Genomic DNA, 14,118 nt, shown 5'->3' with positions numbered 1-14,118 from the left:
CTAAATAGTTGAAGGATAATGACTATTATTATATGTGTGTGATAAAGAAGTACCTAAGAACTGCTGATTATTTTTACCGATGGGAATAGCTTCAGTAAAGTTGGTATTTTCAGCAGTTTGAATACATCCTGAAGGAAGAAATTAAATTTAATAATTTAGTATAGTTCTGGGTGAATGTTTCGGTATGTTTTATTTTAAATGTTCTTTGAGCATAAATTGTGATTTATTGTCCAATATGTTTCATGCTAATGTTCCAGTTAATCTTTTCTGTTCTGCTATTAAATGGATTGTATATTACCTCAGATTTTTAACAAGCTTCTTTCTCATTCTTTTAGTAACTTTGACTATCTTTTGTCCCTTAAAACTAGATTGACCATTGGCTGGAGTTTAGCACTACGAAGTTATCTACTGCCAGCCAGTTTCTTTCAGCAGTCCAAGAGCTCAACCACTGTCTGTCTCTGAGAACGTACTTGGTGGGAAACTCTCTGAGTCTCGCAGACTTGTGTGTCTGGGCTGTACTAAAAGGTATCAGTATATGCTCTTGCTTTCATTGGCTTGCAATCAGTGTACACCAGGAGTCCTCAAATTTCCTTTTTGTGGATGCTAGTAACAACTCTTAGCTGTATGGCAGACTGTATACTATTGTGCATACTGCTTTGGCCTGTGCATCACTAGTGGTGGGAATAGCATAGCTTAGGAAACCCTAGAATTTTTTTTAATTGTTGTTATATGTGGAAATTTATAGGATGTAATTATAGATGGGAATTTTTTTAACTTCTTTTGTGTTAACTGTAAGAGTGTCTTTTTATTACCTGTTTCCTAAATATGAAAATTTGCTGTGGCCCAACATTTTGGATTAAATATTTAAATTATTTTGTAATACAGAGTAAAATTATATACACAGACTTTTCAATGGCATTATCTTAGTAGAGGAAATATCTTTGGTGTTTAGTTTGAATTATTAAAAGAGGTATATGTTACCCTATGAAATACCCTTAGAGGTTAGAACTGTTTTATGGGTTTGGTTTTTATAGTCTCTTAGACGTATGTCTAAAGTTGATAGGTGTCAATCTACCATTCAGTATGACCAAATTCGTCTTGCAAGTGAAATACATATTCAAGATTAAAGGCTAACATCTTTCAGTATTTTTTGAAAGTTGCTGCTCTTGAGAGAAGTCTGAAAGGAGTGTACTACTTACTTTTTTTTTTTCTCCTTTCCCCATCAGAATCTTTCTAGTGAAGTTGTGTTCCTTGAAAAGTAGATTGTGGGAATACAGCCCCTCAAAAATAAAGGGTAGTATTGATACATGTTTCGTTTCTGGTAAAGCTTAGAAAATGTCAAATGTAGACACACTAGAGGGATATCCTATATTTCTGTCTTGAAAAAAAAGTTGTTATTAATTTTGAGGTGGATGATACAAAGAAAAATGTATGTTCCCCAGTCCCCCTCCACCTTCTGCTTTGATGAAGCCAAGAAATAATTCAGTATGTTTCGGATTTGGAGGGAGTTTATTTAATTTGCTTTAGAATGACTTGTATCCCCATGGCTAAATGTCTTTTCAGAAGAGAGCATAAGTAGCTTTTTTAAAAACATAATATTTTTTTAGTCTTAAAAATTGCTGTTGGTAATCATTGCATTTTCGTAATTTAATAGCTGGAAAAATGATTTGTTTTCTAACAGATAATAACATATGGCAAGAGCAATTACAGCAAAACAAAGCTCCTGTCCATGCAAAGCGATGGTACAGCTTTCTTGAGGTACAGCGTGCTTTTCAGTCAGTAGGAGCCAAGTGGGCTTCTGGTACACCAAAGGTTAAAATGGTAAGATTTACTCAGATCCTCTGGAGAGAGTGGCTTTATTTGTGTGAATACACTATAAGACTTTTTTTTTTTTTAAGTTAGAGAATTAAAAGTTAAAAAGAATCAGTTGTACAGTGAATTAAATTTTTGTAAACTCTTGTTTAAAAATAAAGCTGTCATTTTCATATTTAGAAAGGCATGAGTGGTGTAGTCCAGTGCTTAAATGGAATCATGTAAAAATGACACCTCTTAATCACCACTGCTCTTTAGATATATTGTTTGCTTTTTCTGAAGAGGATTCTGAGATCCTGGTAGACCTGCAAAGGTTGCAGTCTTTGGTTGATTGAACTTGTTAATCACATTCAGGTTAAGAACACTAAGATATAAAAACTTGGCTAGCAACTCTTTTGTTCTATGGAATAAATTAAACAACTTGATGGGACTTTTCAGCCCTGGATCAAATTTGAAGACAGAATAACTTCAAAACAAGATAAATTCTGGAGTTTTATGTACTACGAGTAATGTGAAAGTTGTGAAGAGGTGAATTTGGGGTCCAATATAGCAGCTTTTTGTTGTCTGGTTTGAAAGGAGACCTTGGAGCAAGAAGCTATTATCTAGAGTTTTATATCTGATTATACAGCTAATGCGATCTGTAATTATATCTCTGTTAATTTTTAAGGCAACAGAAAAGAAAGCGGATGTTGGGAAGTTTGTTGAACTTCCTGGTGCAGAGATGGGAAAGGTCATTGTGAGGTTTCCTCCTGAAGCAAGTGGGTAAGAAACACAGATTCTTTAAGAAGGTTCTATTTGTGTTTTTTCTTTAAAAAAAAAAAAAGAAAAAAGTGTGCTTCGGTGAGGGTATTAATCAGCTTATCAGGCAAGACTTTTAACCAAAAGAGTGTTAAAGCAAAAGAGTGTAAGCTATGTTAGAGCTGTACGTTTACTTCTCCTCTATGCCTCATTGCAGTGTTGCCTGAATAGGGAGATTAGTTGCCAGCAGGTGACATGGTGCTGCTCAGCAGTGGGATGAGAAGCAGAAGGATGGCATTTGCATGGATAATGGAGGCGTGTGCACTGACAGGAGCTGTGATGTGTAAATAAAGTCTTTATGAGTTGGGTGAAAAGACTCAGTGCTTCTCAAGGAAGCTTAGATTTGAGAAGGGAAAGAAGGGATCGCCTCCCTTCGGGAAGCATGACACCAGATGTGTAATGGAGGCCTTTGGTTTAGGGGTCCAGACTATATCTAGTCCCAACACACAAACTCCTTAAAGATCACACAGTGGGGATGTGATGAGCGAATTTAATAAATACAATTTTCAGCCAGCTTTTAATTTTCTGTTTCTTTTCAGAATTACCTGATGAGTTGTAAAATTTCCATGATTGCATTTCTTCATTAAACTGGCTGTTCAGTATCATGTGACTTCTGTAGTAGTGTTTCTTACTCTATTAGTCCAGTATAAACTGTTGCTCAGATATCATGAGTGTGCATGTATGTGCACGTATGTGTATAACATATATTGTTCTCACATTACTTTTGTAGCTATTAGTGTCTTAATTCTGGTGTTTTACTTAAAACACTTGTTCTTTAGGGACACATGTATTTTTAATTTTTTTTGGAAGTGATTTTGATTTTGTGGATTTGGGTTTTTTATATTTAGTTTAAATTGACAGTAGCTTTCTAGCTTATCTTAAAAATACACATCAACCACCATTTCAGAAAATTCCACTCTTCTGAATGTGGTAGGTTCAGATTATGTGGTTGGTACTACTGAGTATCATCAACAGTCAGTTTAAGTTAGTCTGTAAAACTGGAGATAGTTGCAGTCCTGTCTTTATATTCATAGTGAAACTTTAATTTACAGATTTAGGTATTTTTAACAGTTAACTACAAAGTTTATGGTAGGAAAAAACATAATCTGCTTTCATAAATGTACAGTATTTCAGCAAATATCATGGGTTTTTTTTTGGTTGTTGAACTTGGATATTGCTTTCCATTCTTTCTCCTTCCCTCACAAAAAAAAAGAAAAGTCTAGCTGAAGTAGTGCTGATGTATATATTCATTTTTTACTTCCTTTTTAGATATCTGCATATCGGTCATGCCAAAGCTGCCCTGCTAAATCAGCACTACCAAGTTAACTTTAAAGGAAAACTTATTATGAGATTTGATGACACAAATCCAGAAAAAGAGAAAGAAGACTTTGAAAAGGTATGATAAGAGAGCAGGGAAGTCCATTCACTGTATAGCTACTTCAAAGGTAAATGACATGCCGATTTGTTCTTGCACGCTTTTTTTTTACGGTATCAGTATTACACTTAAGTCTTATGCTTGGAAGAAATTTCCATCATCTTTACCTTAAAAAGCTTAAAGCCCTTTTACCAGTAGCTTATTTCTTCCCTTTCTCCAATGTTTACAGTATGTAGATACGCAACTCTTGCAATACACTCTTGTTCTCATTGTATAAATACTACTTAGTCCATAACAAGTAATTTGTTTCAGCTTTCATCTCCTTTTCTTGTCCTACCTCTTTCTTGAAGTTGTCTAAGGCTGATCTCCTATAATTATAGGCTGTGAATTAATGATAAGTGCATGCCTCTCTTTTCTTTCATGCATGTCATATTATTCTTATGGCTTATCCTTCCCGGACAATGGAGCATTAAAAACACCACATCTGGCATGAAGAAGATAAAGGCTTAAGAAAACTAGCTTTCCTGAATATTACAGTATACAATTTCACACTTTGCAGGTTATTCTTGAAGACGTTGCAATGCTGCACATCAAACCAGATCAATTTACATATACCTCAGATCACTTTGAAACAATAATGAAATATGCTGAGAAGCTTATTCAAGAAGGGAAGGCATATGTGGATGATACTCCTGCAGAACAAATGAAAGCAGAGCGTGAACAAAGAATGGAATCTAAACACAGAAATAACTGTAAGATATTTTAAGCTTCTGTCTTGCTTTCTTATCTTTTTAATTTGGCATCAGGACTTGATTTTTATTAACAAAGATGGATGAGATGACTAATTGCATATCTCTAAGGTCCTTGTAGGAACTTGGAAGTGTTTAGTGCTTTGTTCTGTAAGGCTGGAATAAGCGTACATTTAGACAGGTGCGGTAAACTTGTGTATGTATGAATTCATCACCATTCATTACTACTTTTAAAAAATTAAAAATGTAAAATGTGTGAAAATGAATTCCAGTGTCTAAAGAGGGGGGGTGCTGTTGCTTTTGTTACTGCAGTGGTAAAACGTGGTTCTGTATCAACTTCATAATACCTTAGAAAATGATTTATTTTTATTGTTCTTAGGTGTTAATAAGAATCTACAAATGTGGGAAGAAATGAAAAAGGGAACAGAATATGGACAAACTTGTTGTCTACGAGCAAAAATAGATATGAGTAGTAACAATGGATGTATGAGGGATCCAACTCTTTATCGTTGTAAAAACCAGCCTCACCCACGTACTGGAAGTACCTACAAGTATGTCCACTTCCTCCTTGTGTGGCCTGGGATTTTTGCTCTTTTTAGGGCATTTACTGTTCCTTAGTAAACTTCTTTTAATACTTGGAACCTGCTAGAATTTTTCAGTCAGAATATGTAATGAGTCTCTTGACTTTTTGAAACTTCTGCAAATAACTGTTAAAACCTGCAAGCTGGCCATCATGGTCAGCAGTGAACATTATTTCAGTTTTGTTTCATAAATACATTGTATGTCCATGAAGAGCTTTGAGTCAAAACATGAATTAAGACTTAATGGCTGTATCTTGGACAACAAAGCTGTTTGCTTTAGCTCTTGGAGCTGAAACTGAACTGTGGCAATTTTACATTGCTACATTTTTATATTGCTGCAAAACATCCTTGATCTACTTACCTGAGTAGCTGCTTCCATTTTCACAGCAACTGCTGTCTTTGTGCAGAATGAAGAATTACTACATTGTGTATTGAAGTAAGCCTACCCAATTGTTCAAGGCTATGGTTCAGTGCTTATTTGAAACCTCTGTTTCCAGCTATACAGCTCCCTTTTTGGAAACATTGATTTAATGTGTGTATAATAGTAAAGCTATGTCTGTGGGTAGAGGTTTGTTTTTAAACATGAAAGCTTTGCACATTATTCAGTCAACTGATGATGCTTTTTGATATTTAAGGAAAAAAAATCCTATAAGTCAGCATTTTATGTGTTTGAAAAGAACAGTAGCAGTGTAGGATTTTTTTTTTTGTCTTGAATATTAAGGCTATGATCAATTAATTTCTTGAAGACTTTCTTTGTTTTAAAAATGTATTGCCCTCTGGATCTTTTTATGGACAATTTGTTGTGTATGTGCTATTTTAGTTTTGATCTGAAAGTTTTCAGGATCAGAGATTATGAATATTTATAATATATAAATATAAATTATGCTTGGTTTAAATGTTTACATGTGAGGAAAGTGTTTTGTTCTTCTGCCCTGCTAATTGAAGATCTTTATTCTCAGGGTTTATCCCACATATGACTTTGCCTGCCCCATTGTTGACAGTATTGAAGGTGTCACACACGCATTGAGAACAACTGAATACCATGACAGAGATGAACAATTCTACTGGATCATTGAGGCACTGGGCATAAGGAAACCATATATATGGGAGTATAGCCGGCTAAACCTCAACAACACTGTGCTCTCTAAGAGAAAGCTTACGTGGTTTGTCAACGAAGGGCTTGTGGATGGATGGTATGTTACATGGTTGTAGTTCAGCATTGTTCCTTAAGATACTCGTGACTGATGCATGCATTCTCTGTTTTGGACAGTGCTTAGACATCAAAGCAGTATGAATGAATATTTAAACAATATTTAAGAACATAGTTTAATTACAGTGGCTTCTGCATGTACAATGTGTCTGTTTACTACTATACAGTAACTGTGTACATACATATTTATATCCTGTAATAAACATGAGGAGCTTATTTTTGGGCTCTGGCTCTTGCTGCGGGTGCTACTTACACATTTTCCACTCTGAGTCATTGGATACATTCCTGAGCAATGCCAGAAGGGGGCCTGAACCGAAGAACTTCTGGTCGTATCCATCTAGTCAAATCCGTCCTACTTCCCTCCCGCCTGCCCTCTCCTCCTTCTTTCTGTTCTTTTTTTTCATATTAACTGGATTTCTGCAGATAGTGCTTGGTGGCCTAGTAGCTTAAGTATTTTCCTAGAAAGGGTGAGCCGTGGGTTTACACTTCTGCAAGTAGTTCGGAATCTAGAGAGGCTCCTTCTTTGTTCATTCCCACAATGGGCTACCTGTGGGAGCACACCATCTGAAGTCCTCTCCTCATAGTACAGGAGTCTGAAGAAATCCATGGATAATGCTAAGTCAGACAACTGCTTGTAGAGTTTTTCCTGGGCTGGTTTTAGGTGATTCTGTGCTCAGTCTATGGGAGCGTCATTTAACACAAGTTCTTAGGCTGCCTGGTTGTCTTGCCTAGGTGTGTGCCAAGTGTGCTTTTATTTTTTGTTGGTTTTATTTTTCAGTTTTGTTAGAAGCCTAGATCCCTATGTTATGCATGGAGCCACTCTTCTAGAGCCAAAATTATCTTCCCTCCGCCCTCCCCGCCAGAGGTGTAGCTGGTCTTATGATGACCTCTCCCTCCCTAAGCCTCCCTGTTAGGTCCTCAGCAAGGTTTGATTCGTGTTCCCACCAACACGTATTTTACATTTCAGATTAGGCCTTTTTATTTCTTGCATAAGAGAATAAAATCATAGAATTCTATCACTTACTCATTGAGAGGTAACATTGTCATTGTCACTCATCTCTTTCTGGTTTCTCTTGAGCAAGAAAGAATCAAGCCCTGTTGTTACAGGTTCCATTATTCAGGTGCCATTGAAAAGGAAGTAATGTGATAGGGACATACTTTTGCCTTGCCAGTTTTTGAGGGACGTGAGATTGAATAGATATAGGAGAAGAGCCACTTCACCAAGAGATGGCTTCCCTCGCTGGGGTGAAGTAGAAGAAAATCTGCACCACACATTTTGTATGGATAAGAGCTCAGTCTTTTCAGTTAGGTCTTCTCATCTAGCTCTTAATTCACACAAGCGAAATGCACTGAAGCTGGGTCTTTCACGTGTGGCAGTATTAGTAAAGTTTTTGGTCAGTCTGACTAATAGGTAGAACTTAGTGTGTGATACTGATGAAACATCTTTTTCTACTAGGGATGACCCAAGATTTCCCACTGTGCGTGGTGTCCTAAGAAGAGGCATGACAGTTGAAGGGCTAAAGCAGTTTATTGCTGCTCAGGTGGGTGTTTTCTTCTCTTCCGATTCTTTGACTCTCACTTGGTAAGGACAAATTTTTCTGAAGTTTCAGTTAAAGTACTTGTCACTGGGAGGTTTCTTCTTTTGAAGGTTTGCTGCTTTAATGTGTACTACTTCAACAATGTTAACACCTATGAGCAGGTCCTGGCAAAATGGGGTAGCAAGTTTCTTATTTTAAAAAGTGTACATTTTGCAAGCTCAAGATGCCTTTCTAAACTGTTTTGATGAATGCAAACAGTAGAGGGTTTGTAGTCTTTAAAGGACTTTGTTTTAAATGAGTGTAATAGCTAGAATACTTATATTAATGTGGGTTTTTTTCCAGGGTTCCTCTCGATCTGTCGTGAATATGGAGTGGGATAAAATTTGGTCCTTTAACAAAAAGGTATGTGCTTACTTGAATTTGAGGCTACTCCTGATATCCTCTTTCTGGGATATGTAGAGAATCCAGCATTCATTGGAGTGCTTATCACAACAAGTAGCAGTTGCAGTATCTTGCGTCATTTGGCACACTTTCAGGAAAATGGAATGTCCCCCCTTTCTAACCTGATCTAGCACTAATCCTATTGATTCTCCTATACCAATACTTACTTGCTTTACTTAGTAGTACGGGGAAAGATAATGATATTTGCTGTAAAATCTGATATGAAAACTGCATTTCATTTTTCTGCTTTCAAGCTGCGAGCTATCTGTAAGAAGGTATTACTTAATGCTTTTTACCTTAGCATATAGCTTACAGTGCTGTAAGCATACATAGCATAAGCTATCATTTTGCAGCTTCATAGTGCAGTCACATTTGCTTATATAACAGGAGCTCTACAAACCCACTGAAAATGCATTATTCCTAGTTTTAAAAGGCTGCCCATTTCTGGTTTGGCTTATTTGTTAACATAAACACAAATCTTACTCAATTTCACGTTGGCCGCTTTTCCTTTCTGTGGCAAAAGGACTAACGCGCTGGGTATACTGCCAATGTAGATAAAGCCAGCACTGCTGATGTTTCTGACTGAATGTCAAATAAGGAATATTGCATCTTGACATAGTTAGTTGCTTTCTGGCAGCGGATGCTTGGACACTATAATAAGGCGAATTGTTATAATGCTGATTGCATATTTTGTGTGATTGTGGAAACACCTGTTATTTTGCATTGGGATTCCTGCTTGGTTTTGCTTAGATAGTACCCAGATCTGTTCATTTAAGTAGTTTTTGCTTGTCTGGCATGTGTCTTGTTTTTCTTCATGTATTTTGCATTTGGTCTGCTACATACACAAGGGTTTATGAATTGGTTCTTTCTGTTGCTGCATAACTATATTTATGACTAAGAATTGGATTTTGGGGAAGAATCCACAATGGACTGTCAGGGCTCATTTTTTGAATTGGCTTTTAAACTGAATTTCTTAGACGTCTGACTCAATTCCTTGGACAGCACCATATTTATTAGCCAATTTTATTTACATGTATCTGTGCAGATAGTTTGCAATCTGCAATATGATCAGAAACAATTGGTTGCATGCAGGTAGTTCTGAGCTCAAAGACTTCATCAGCGTGAGAGCTCTCATTTTATATGTTATCCTGTAATTATGCTACTGACTTTTTAACACCTGTCGTCTGAGGAAGGATTGTGAGTTTTAATGAGTAAAATAAAGAACCTGGTAATAATATTGTAAAATTCAGTCATTTAGTTATCAAAACTATGATATTACATCACACACCTATATTTTGAGATAAACACACAAGTCCTTTTTTAAACTGTGTGTCTAACATTTAGGAGTATGACTTCAGTGATTATGAACTTAGAAATGTGTGACTTCTTAAAAGTATATCATCGTATCACCTTACTTGCTGATGTCAAGTAATTAGATGCTGAATACTTTTTTCTAAATTTGCCATGTAGTTTTTCACTTGAGGAGGAATAAACTAAGGAGAATAAAAGTTACTTTATATTAATGAAAGCAGGTGTTTTCCTTTGCATTAGTTTCCAGTTAAACTGGTAGATCTCTGATACTCTTTTTGGACCTAGACAACTGTTTTACTTGAATTGTTTTTAAGTGCCTCTGAACAGTTTGTCAAACCAGTGTTTCAGGTATGAAAAATGCTGTGAAAAACTACATCAGTTGAGTTTGAAAATAGACAATAAAAATAGGAAGACATTTTAGTGGTATCTTTTTCTTGCCAAACTCATGTTGTAGAAATCCTGATGAAGTCAATGTTATGGTGTTGCCTTATTATAGTATCTAATGCGTCTGTATTAAAATTGCAGACTTAATTGGTGCTTTCTCTATAGCCAGGTCTGTCCCTGATTCTGCTGGAGTACTGACCTGGAAAATGAGTATGGGATCAGGTCTTATGCTGCTGCAACAAGAACAAACTGCACTGATAAATTATTGCTTTAAATTCAGCTAGCTAGAGGGAAAGTGGTCCAGATGTAATAGCCTATGAGCATAGTAAAACTATATCAAAGTACATTTTGCTGTCTTCCCTATGAGGCATTAGCTCATAATTTTGGTTACTTCTGGTGTCAGTAGTACCCAATCCATAGTTTTTACTCAAAATATTTCAGTAAAGATGGGAAATTGTGAAGTATTATCACTGTTTTCTCACTTTTCTATAGCTTTGGATTAAAGTAACATTAAAGCAATCATAAAAAAAAATGCAGTAACATAGAGAGTACCAGTTAATATTCCTTTTTGGTGGTTGTTGTTTTATACAACATCTTATTTCTCTGTCAATGTCATATAGTCATGATCCCCCTCATTTGTTTTCTGTAGGTTATAGACCCAGTAGCACCTCGGTACACTGCTTTACTGAAAGATGCAGTGGTCCCAGTAAATATTCCTGAAGCTCAAGAGGAGATGAAAGAAGTGGCTAAACATCCAAAGGTTCTCGCTTTACTCTCTTAATATTCTTATATTGCAGATCAGTAAGGTTAGAAGTACCTTGACTTGGAGCAGTCAGCAAGGAGAGTCCTGGTTTTAACTTGCTCAGACAGCATGATATAAAACCAAGGTGTACTTTTTTCACAGAATTGTCAAGAAGTGGGCAACTACTGAATGTGTTTATTCTGTTAAGAGGATGTGGGAAACTGCTTTTCTAAGTATATAGAGTGCGTATAGACAGTGCATTGAAAGGCCTCTCTGGGAGTTTTCAGGAGAGGCTAGGTGTTACAAGTATGGAGTGATGCTCAGACAGTTTTTATTATTGTTTGATACTAACTTTCACAGAGAATTTTGAATATAAAATTTTTTCCAAGCTTTATGGGTATAATACAATAGATACTGCTTATCCATACAAGTGCAGAATGCAGGAGATTTTTTTTAAGATCGTTTATAAAATTAGACTTCTGGAGAAGTGATATGTTAACCTGTTAATTCTACCAATCTGGATTTTTTAATATGACTTTTAAATTCGGATAGCAAATAGTTATTATCAAAAGCTAAGAACTTGCTAATTTGATACTCTTAGTATCCAGTAAATGGAATAATATCCCTTAAGAAGGGGAATGTGTTACTGATACAATTCTTTTTTGGCACTACAATTAGGAAAGATGCTTTCATTTGAGCGTCGCATCTCAAATTGTACTAAGTTTCACTGAAAGCATCCCTTAGATATCACACTTATACTGAGAAACAAGTGAATATTGTTGAGGTTTTGCTTCATTTATTTGTTTTTATTTTGTTCCTCTGAGTGTTCCTGTAGCCATTTCTTGTAACTGAGAGGTGGACATCTAGTTTGCCCTTTTCCCTATGGCAGATAAACAAGGAAACAGGTTTTGAGCAGATGCAAATGAGAATTGTGACTCTTTAAGAGTCAAAAAGTCTGAAGTTTGGTCAGTTGCAAGCCAGCATATTAAAATATTGATATTAAAAATGCTGTCTCCGGTATATAATGAAGTAACTACTGACCAGAAGAAACAAATTTCAAACTTCTGATCATTTGAAAAAGTCTGAACTCCTAGCTGTCTGCTTTTTTTTTTTTAAAGTTTATCTCCATTGTTGAGATGCTTTAAAGCTGAGTACTTTTAGTGTTATAAGTGACGTATTTCCAATTCCTGTTTTTAAAAATCTGTGCAGCTGAAAGAAGCTCCATATTTGTTTCTATATTAACTATATTAAAAAGCAAAAATGAGAGTTATGAAATTATTTTTGAAGGGAATTTGCATAGCAAAATGGAAACTTGAGAAAAACTTACTTAGTTTTTACCTGTAAAAACTTAAAGACGTGTGGACCTTAAGGAAACGGTGTATGCTATCGGTTGTGTTGGAGCTAGTATTTGATAGGAGATAGGATTTTTTTCCAGTGTACTGTCAAAGGAATGCATGCAATACTTGCGAACCAGAAACCTGAGAGTGTTGTGGAAGAATACTATAGCTTTGTGTTACTGTTCTTGTTCGTCTTCTATCTTCATCTGTCTTCTATCATAAATAAAACAGTGTTTTGGCACTGCATTAAATTTAGTCAGCTTATATAAATAACAGTCTCTCCTTTAAAATAAAAATCATTATTCACAGAATGCCGATGTTGGGTTGAAACCTGTGTGGTATGGCTCCAAAGTCCTGATCGAGGGTGCAGATGCAGAGACCCTGACAGAGGGAGAGGTGGTTACATTCATAAATTGGGGCAATATTATCATCACTAAATTAAACAGGTAACAAATACTGGGAGATGAAATGATTATTTGCTTTTCAGCTTTTTGTTGATTTTTGTAATAGGTAGCTTGAAACAGTAAAATATTAATGGTTGTCCATATATGTCCATTCTATGATTCTGTATATAAATAACTACTATGAAATATGTCAGAAAACAACATTTTAGCATAGAGCATATTTTATTGTAGACTCAGGTCTGAAATCACCAGTCAGTCCTGATACTGCGTGTCCCTCTCATCCAGTGTTCTCCATGTATCTGTGGTAATATTTCCACTGTGAAACAGCTTTTTCAGACAAAAAAAAACCCACTTGGAATTTTAACAACTTTCACCCTGTAACAAACACCTGCTTTTGCATACTAAAAAACTACACCTATCACAATTTAAGTTGACGAACTGTTAAGGTGGGGGAAGGAGACGATTAATGTCATCATAGTATCTTTGAAATGGTTGTGTTGAGACAGTGGCAGAATGGGGTGAGCTGGGATGGAGAACATAAAACAAGTAAGTAGAGATTTTTTTGCCATGTTCTTTACTGTCTCTTTATATTTAAGAAATCAAAATTAAAGGAGGACTTCAACAGAAGTGAATACACCCTTGCATTTCCTGCGTGTCTCCCACACTTCAAAAATGAACTCTGAATACTTGTTTTTCAGTTGAATCTATTGATGGGCTATAGTATAAAATGAGAACAAATCACTTAGGCTTTACTCTTATAATTTCTGTTTTCCTGATAATTTCCGTTTTCCTGTAGAAATTCAAGTGGAAAAATTACGTCTATTGACGCCAAGTTGAACTTAGAGAATAAGGACTTCAAAAAAACGACTAAGATCACTTGGTTAGCAGAAACTCTACGTGCACCACTCATCCCAACTGTCTGTGTTAATTACGAGCATCTGATCACTAAGCCAGTTCTAGGTAAAGATGAAGATTTCAAGCAATATATCAACCGAAATAGCAAGGTAAGTTATCTTTTTGTCCCCTTTATTCCACAAAGCTTAATGTTTGGGTTTTTTTGTTTTTGCCATCACTATTTCTAGTTACTTTTTTTTTAATCTTAAAATGTCATCTGTCAAACAAGTAAATCATGTGCTGGTGTATCTAGTTTCCATGTTTTCCATTTAACCTCTCATAATTACAAAATTAAAATTTGACTCACGTTTTCTTTCAGGCGTTACCTGGCTTTTACACATCTGTGACCAATAGTTTGAGGTTTTTGTCTTGATACATTGTTATGATATGGCATCTTATTGCGAGTGCTTGTTCTGCTGCCCCTGGAATTAACTAACATTTCAAGACTTCAAAAATCAGAAAATCATCACTATCCTTCAACAGCTCTACTGTATTTCTTACTATTTCTTGTGCTCTATTAGATTTGGACTGATTTTCTTTTA

At 35.7% G+C, this 14,118-nt stretch overlaps 1 protein-coding gene across 2 annotated transcripts in view; it reads left to right on the top strand.

Annotated features, from left to right (window-relative positions):
- Nucleotides 1–14,118, top strand: part of EPRS1 (glutamyl-prolyl-tRNA synthetase 1) — a 41,311-nt gene that overhangs the window by 8,838 nt on the left and 18,355 nt on the right. For both annotated transcript variants that reach the window (XM_075147101.1, XM_075147100.1), the window contains exons 4-15: nucleotides 369–525; nucleotides 1,682–1,821; nucleotides 2,480–2,574; nucleotides 3,880–4,006; nucleotides 4,545–4,737; nucleotides 5,114–5,285; nucleotides 6,275–6,508; nucleotides 7,982–8,066; nucleotides 8,406–8,465; nucleotides 10,849–10,959; nucleotides 12,588–12,724; nucleotides 13,479–13,686. In XM_075147101.1, coding sequence (XP_075003202.1) covers nucleotides 369–525; nucleotides 1,682–1,821; nucleotides 2,480–2,574; nucleotides 3,880–4,006; nucleotides 4,545–4,737; nucleotides 5,114–5,285; nucleotides 6,275–6,508; nucleotides 7,982–8,066; nucleotides 8,406–8,465; nucleotides 10,849–10,959; nucleotides 12,588–12,724; nucleotides 13,479–13,686 — 1,719 coding nt within the window. The remainder of the gene's footprint in view (nucleotides 1–368; nucleotides 526–1,681; nucleotides 1,822–2,479; nucleotides 2,575–3,879; nucleotides 4,007–4,544; nucleotides 4,738–5,113; nucleotides 5,286–6,274; nucleotides 6,509–7,981; nucleotides 8,067–8,405; nucleotides 8,466–10,848; nucleotides 10,960–12,587; nucleotides 12,725–13,478; nucleotides 13,687–14,118) is intronic.

Source organism: Calonectris borealis, chromosome 3 (assembly GCF_964195595.1).
Source record: "Calonectris borealis chromosome 3, bCalBor7.hap1.2, whole genome shotgun sequence".
Taxonomy (NCBI): Eukaryota; Metazoa; Chordata; class Aves; order Procellariiformes; family Procellariidae; genus Calonectris; species Calonectris borealis.
The sequence above is the reverse complement of the archived record's forward strand: the minus strand, read 5'-3'. Positions and strand labels throughout refer to the sequence as shown.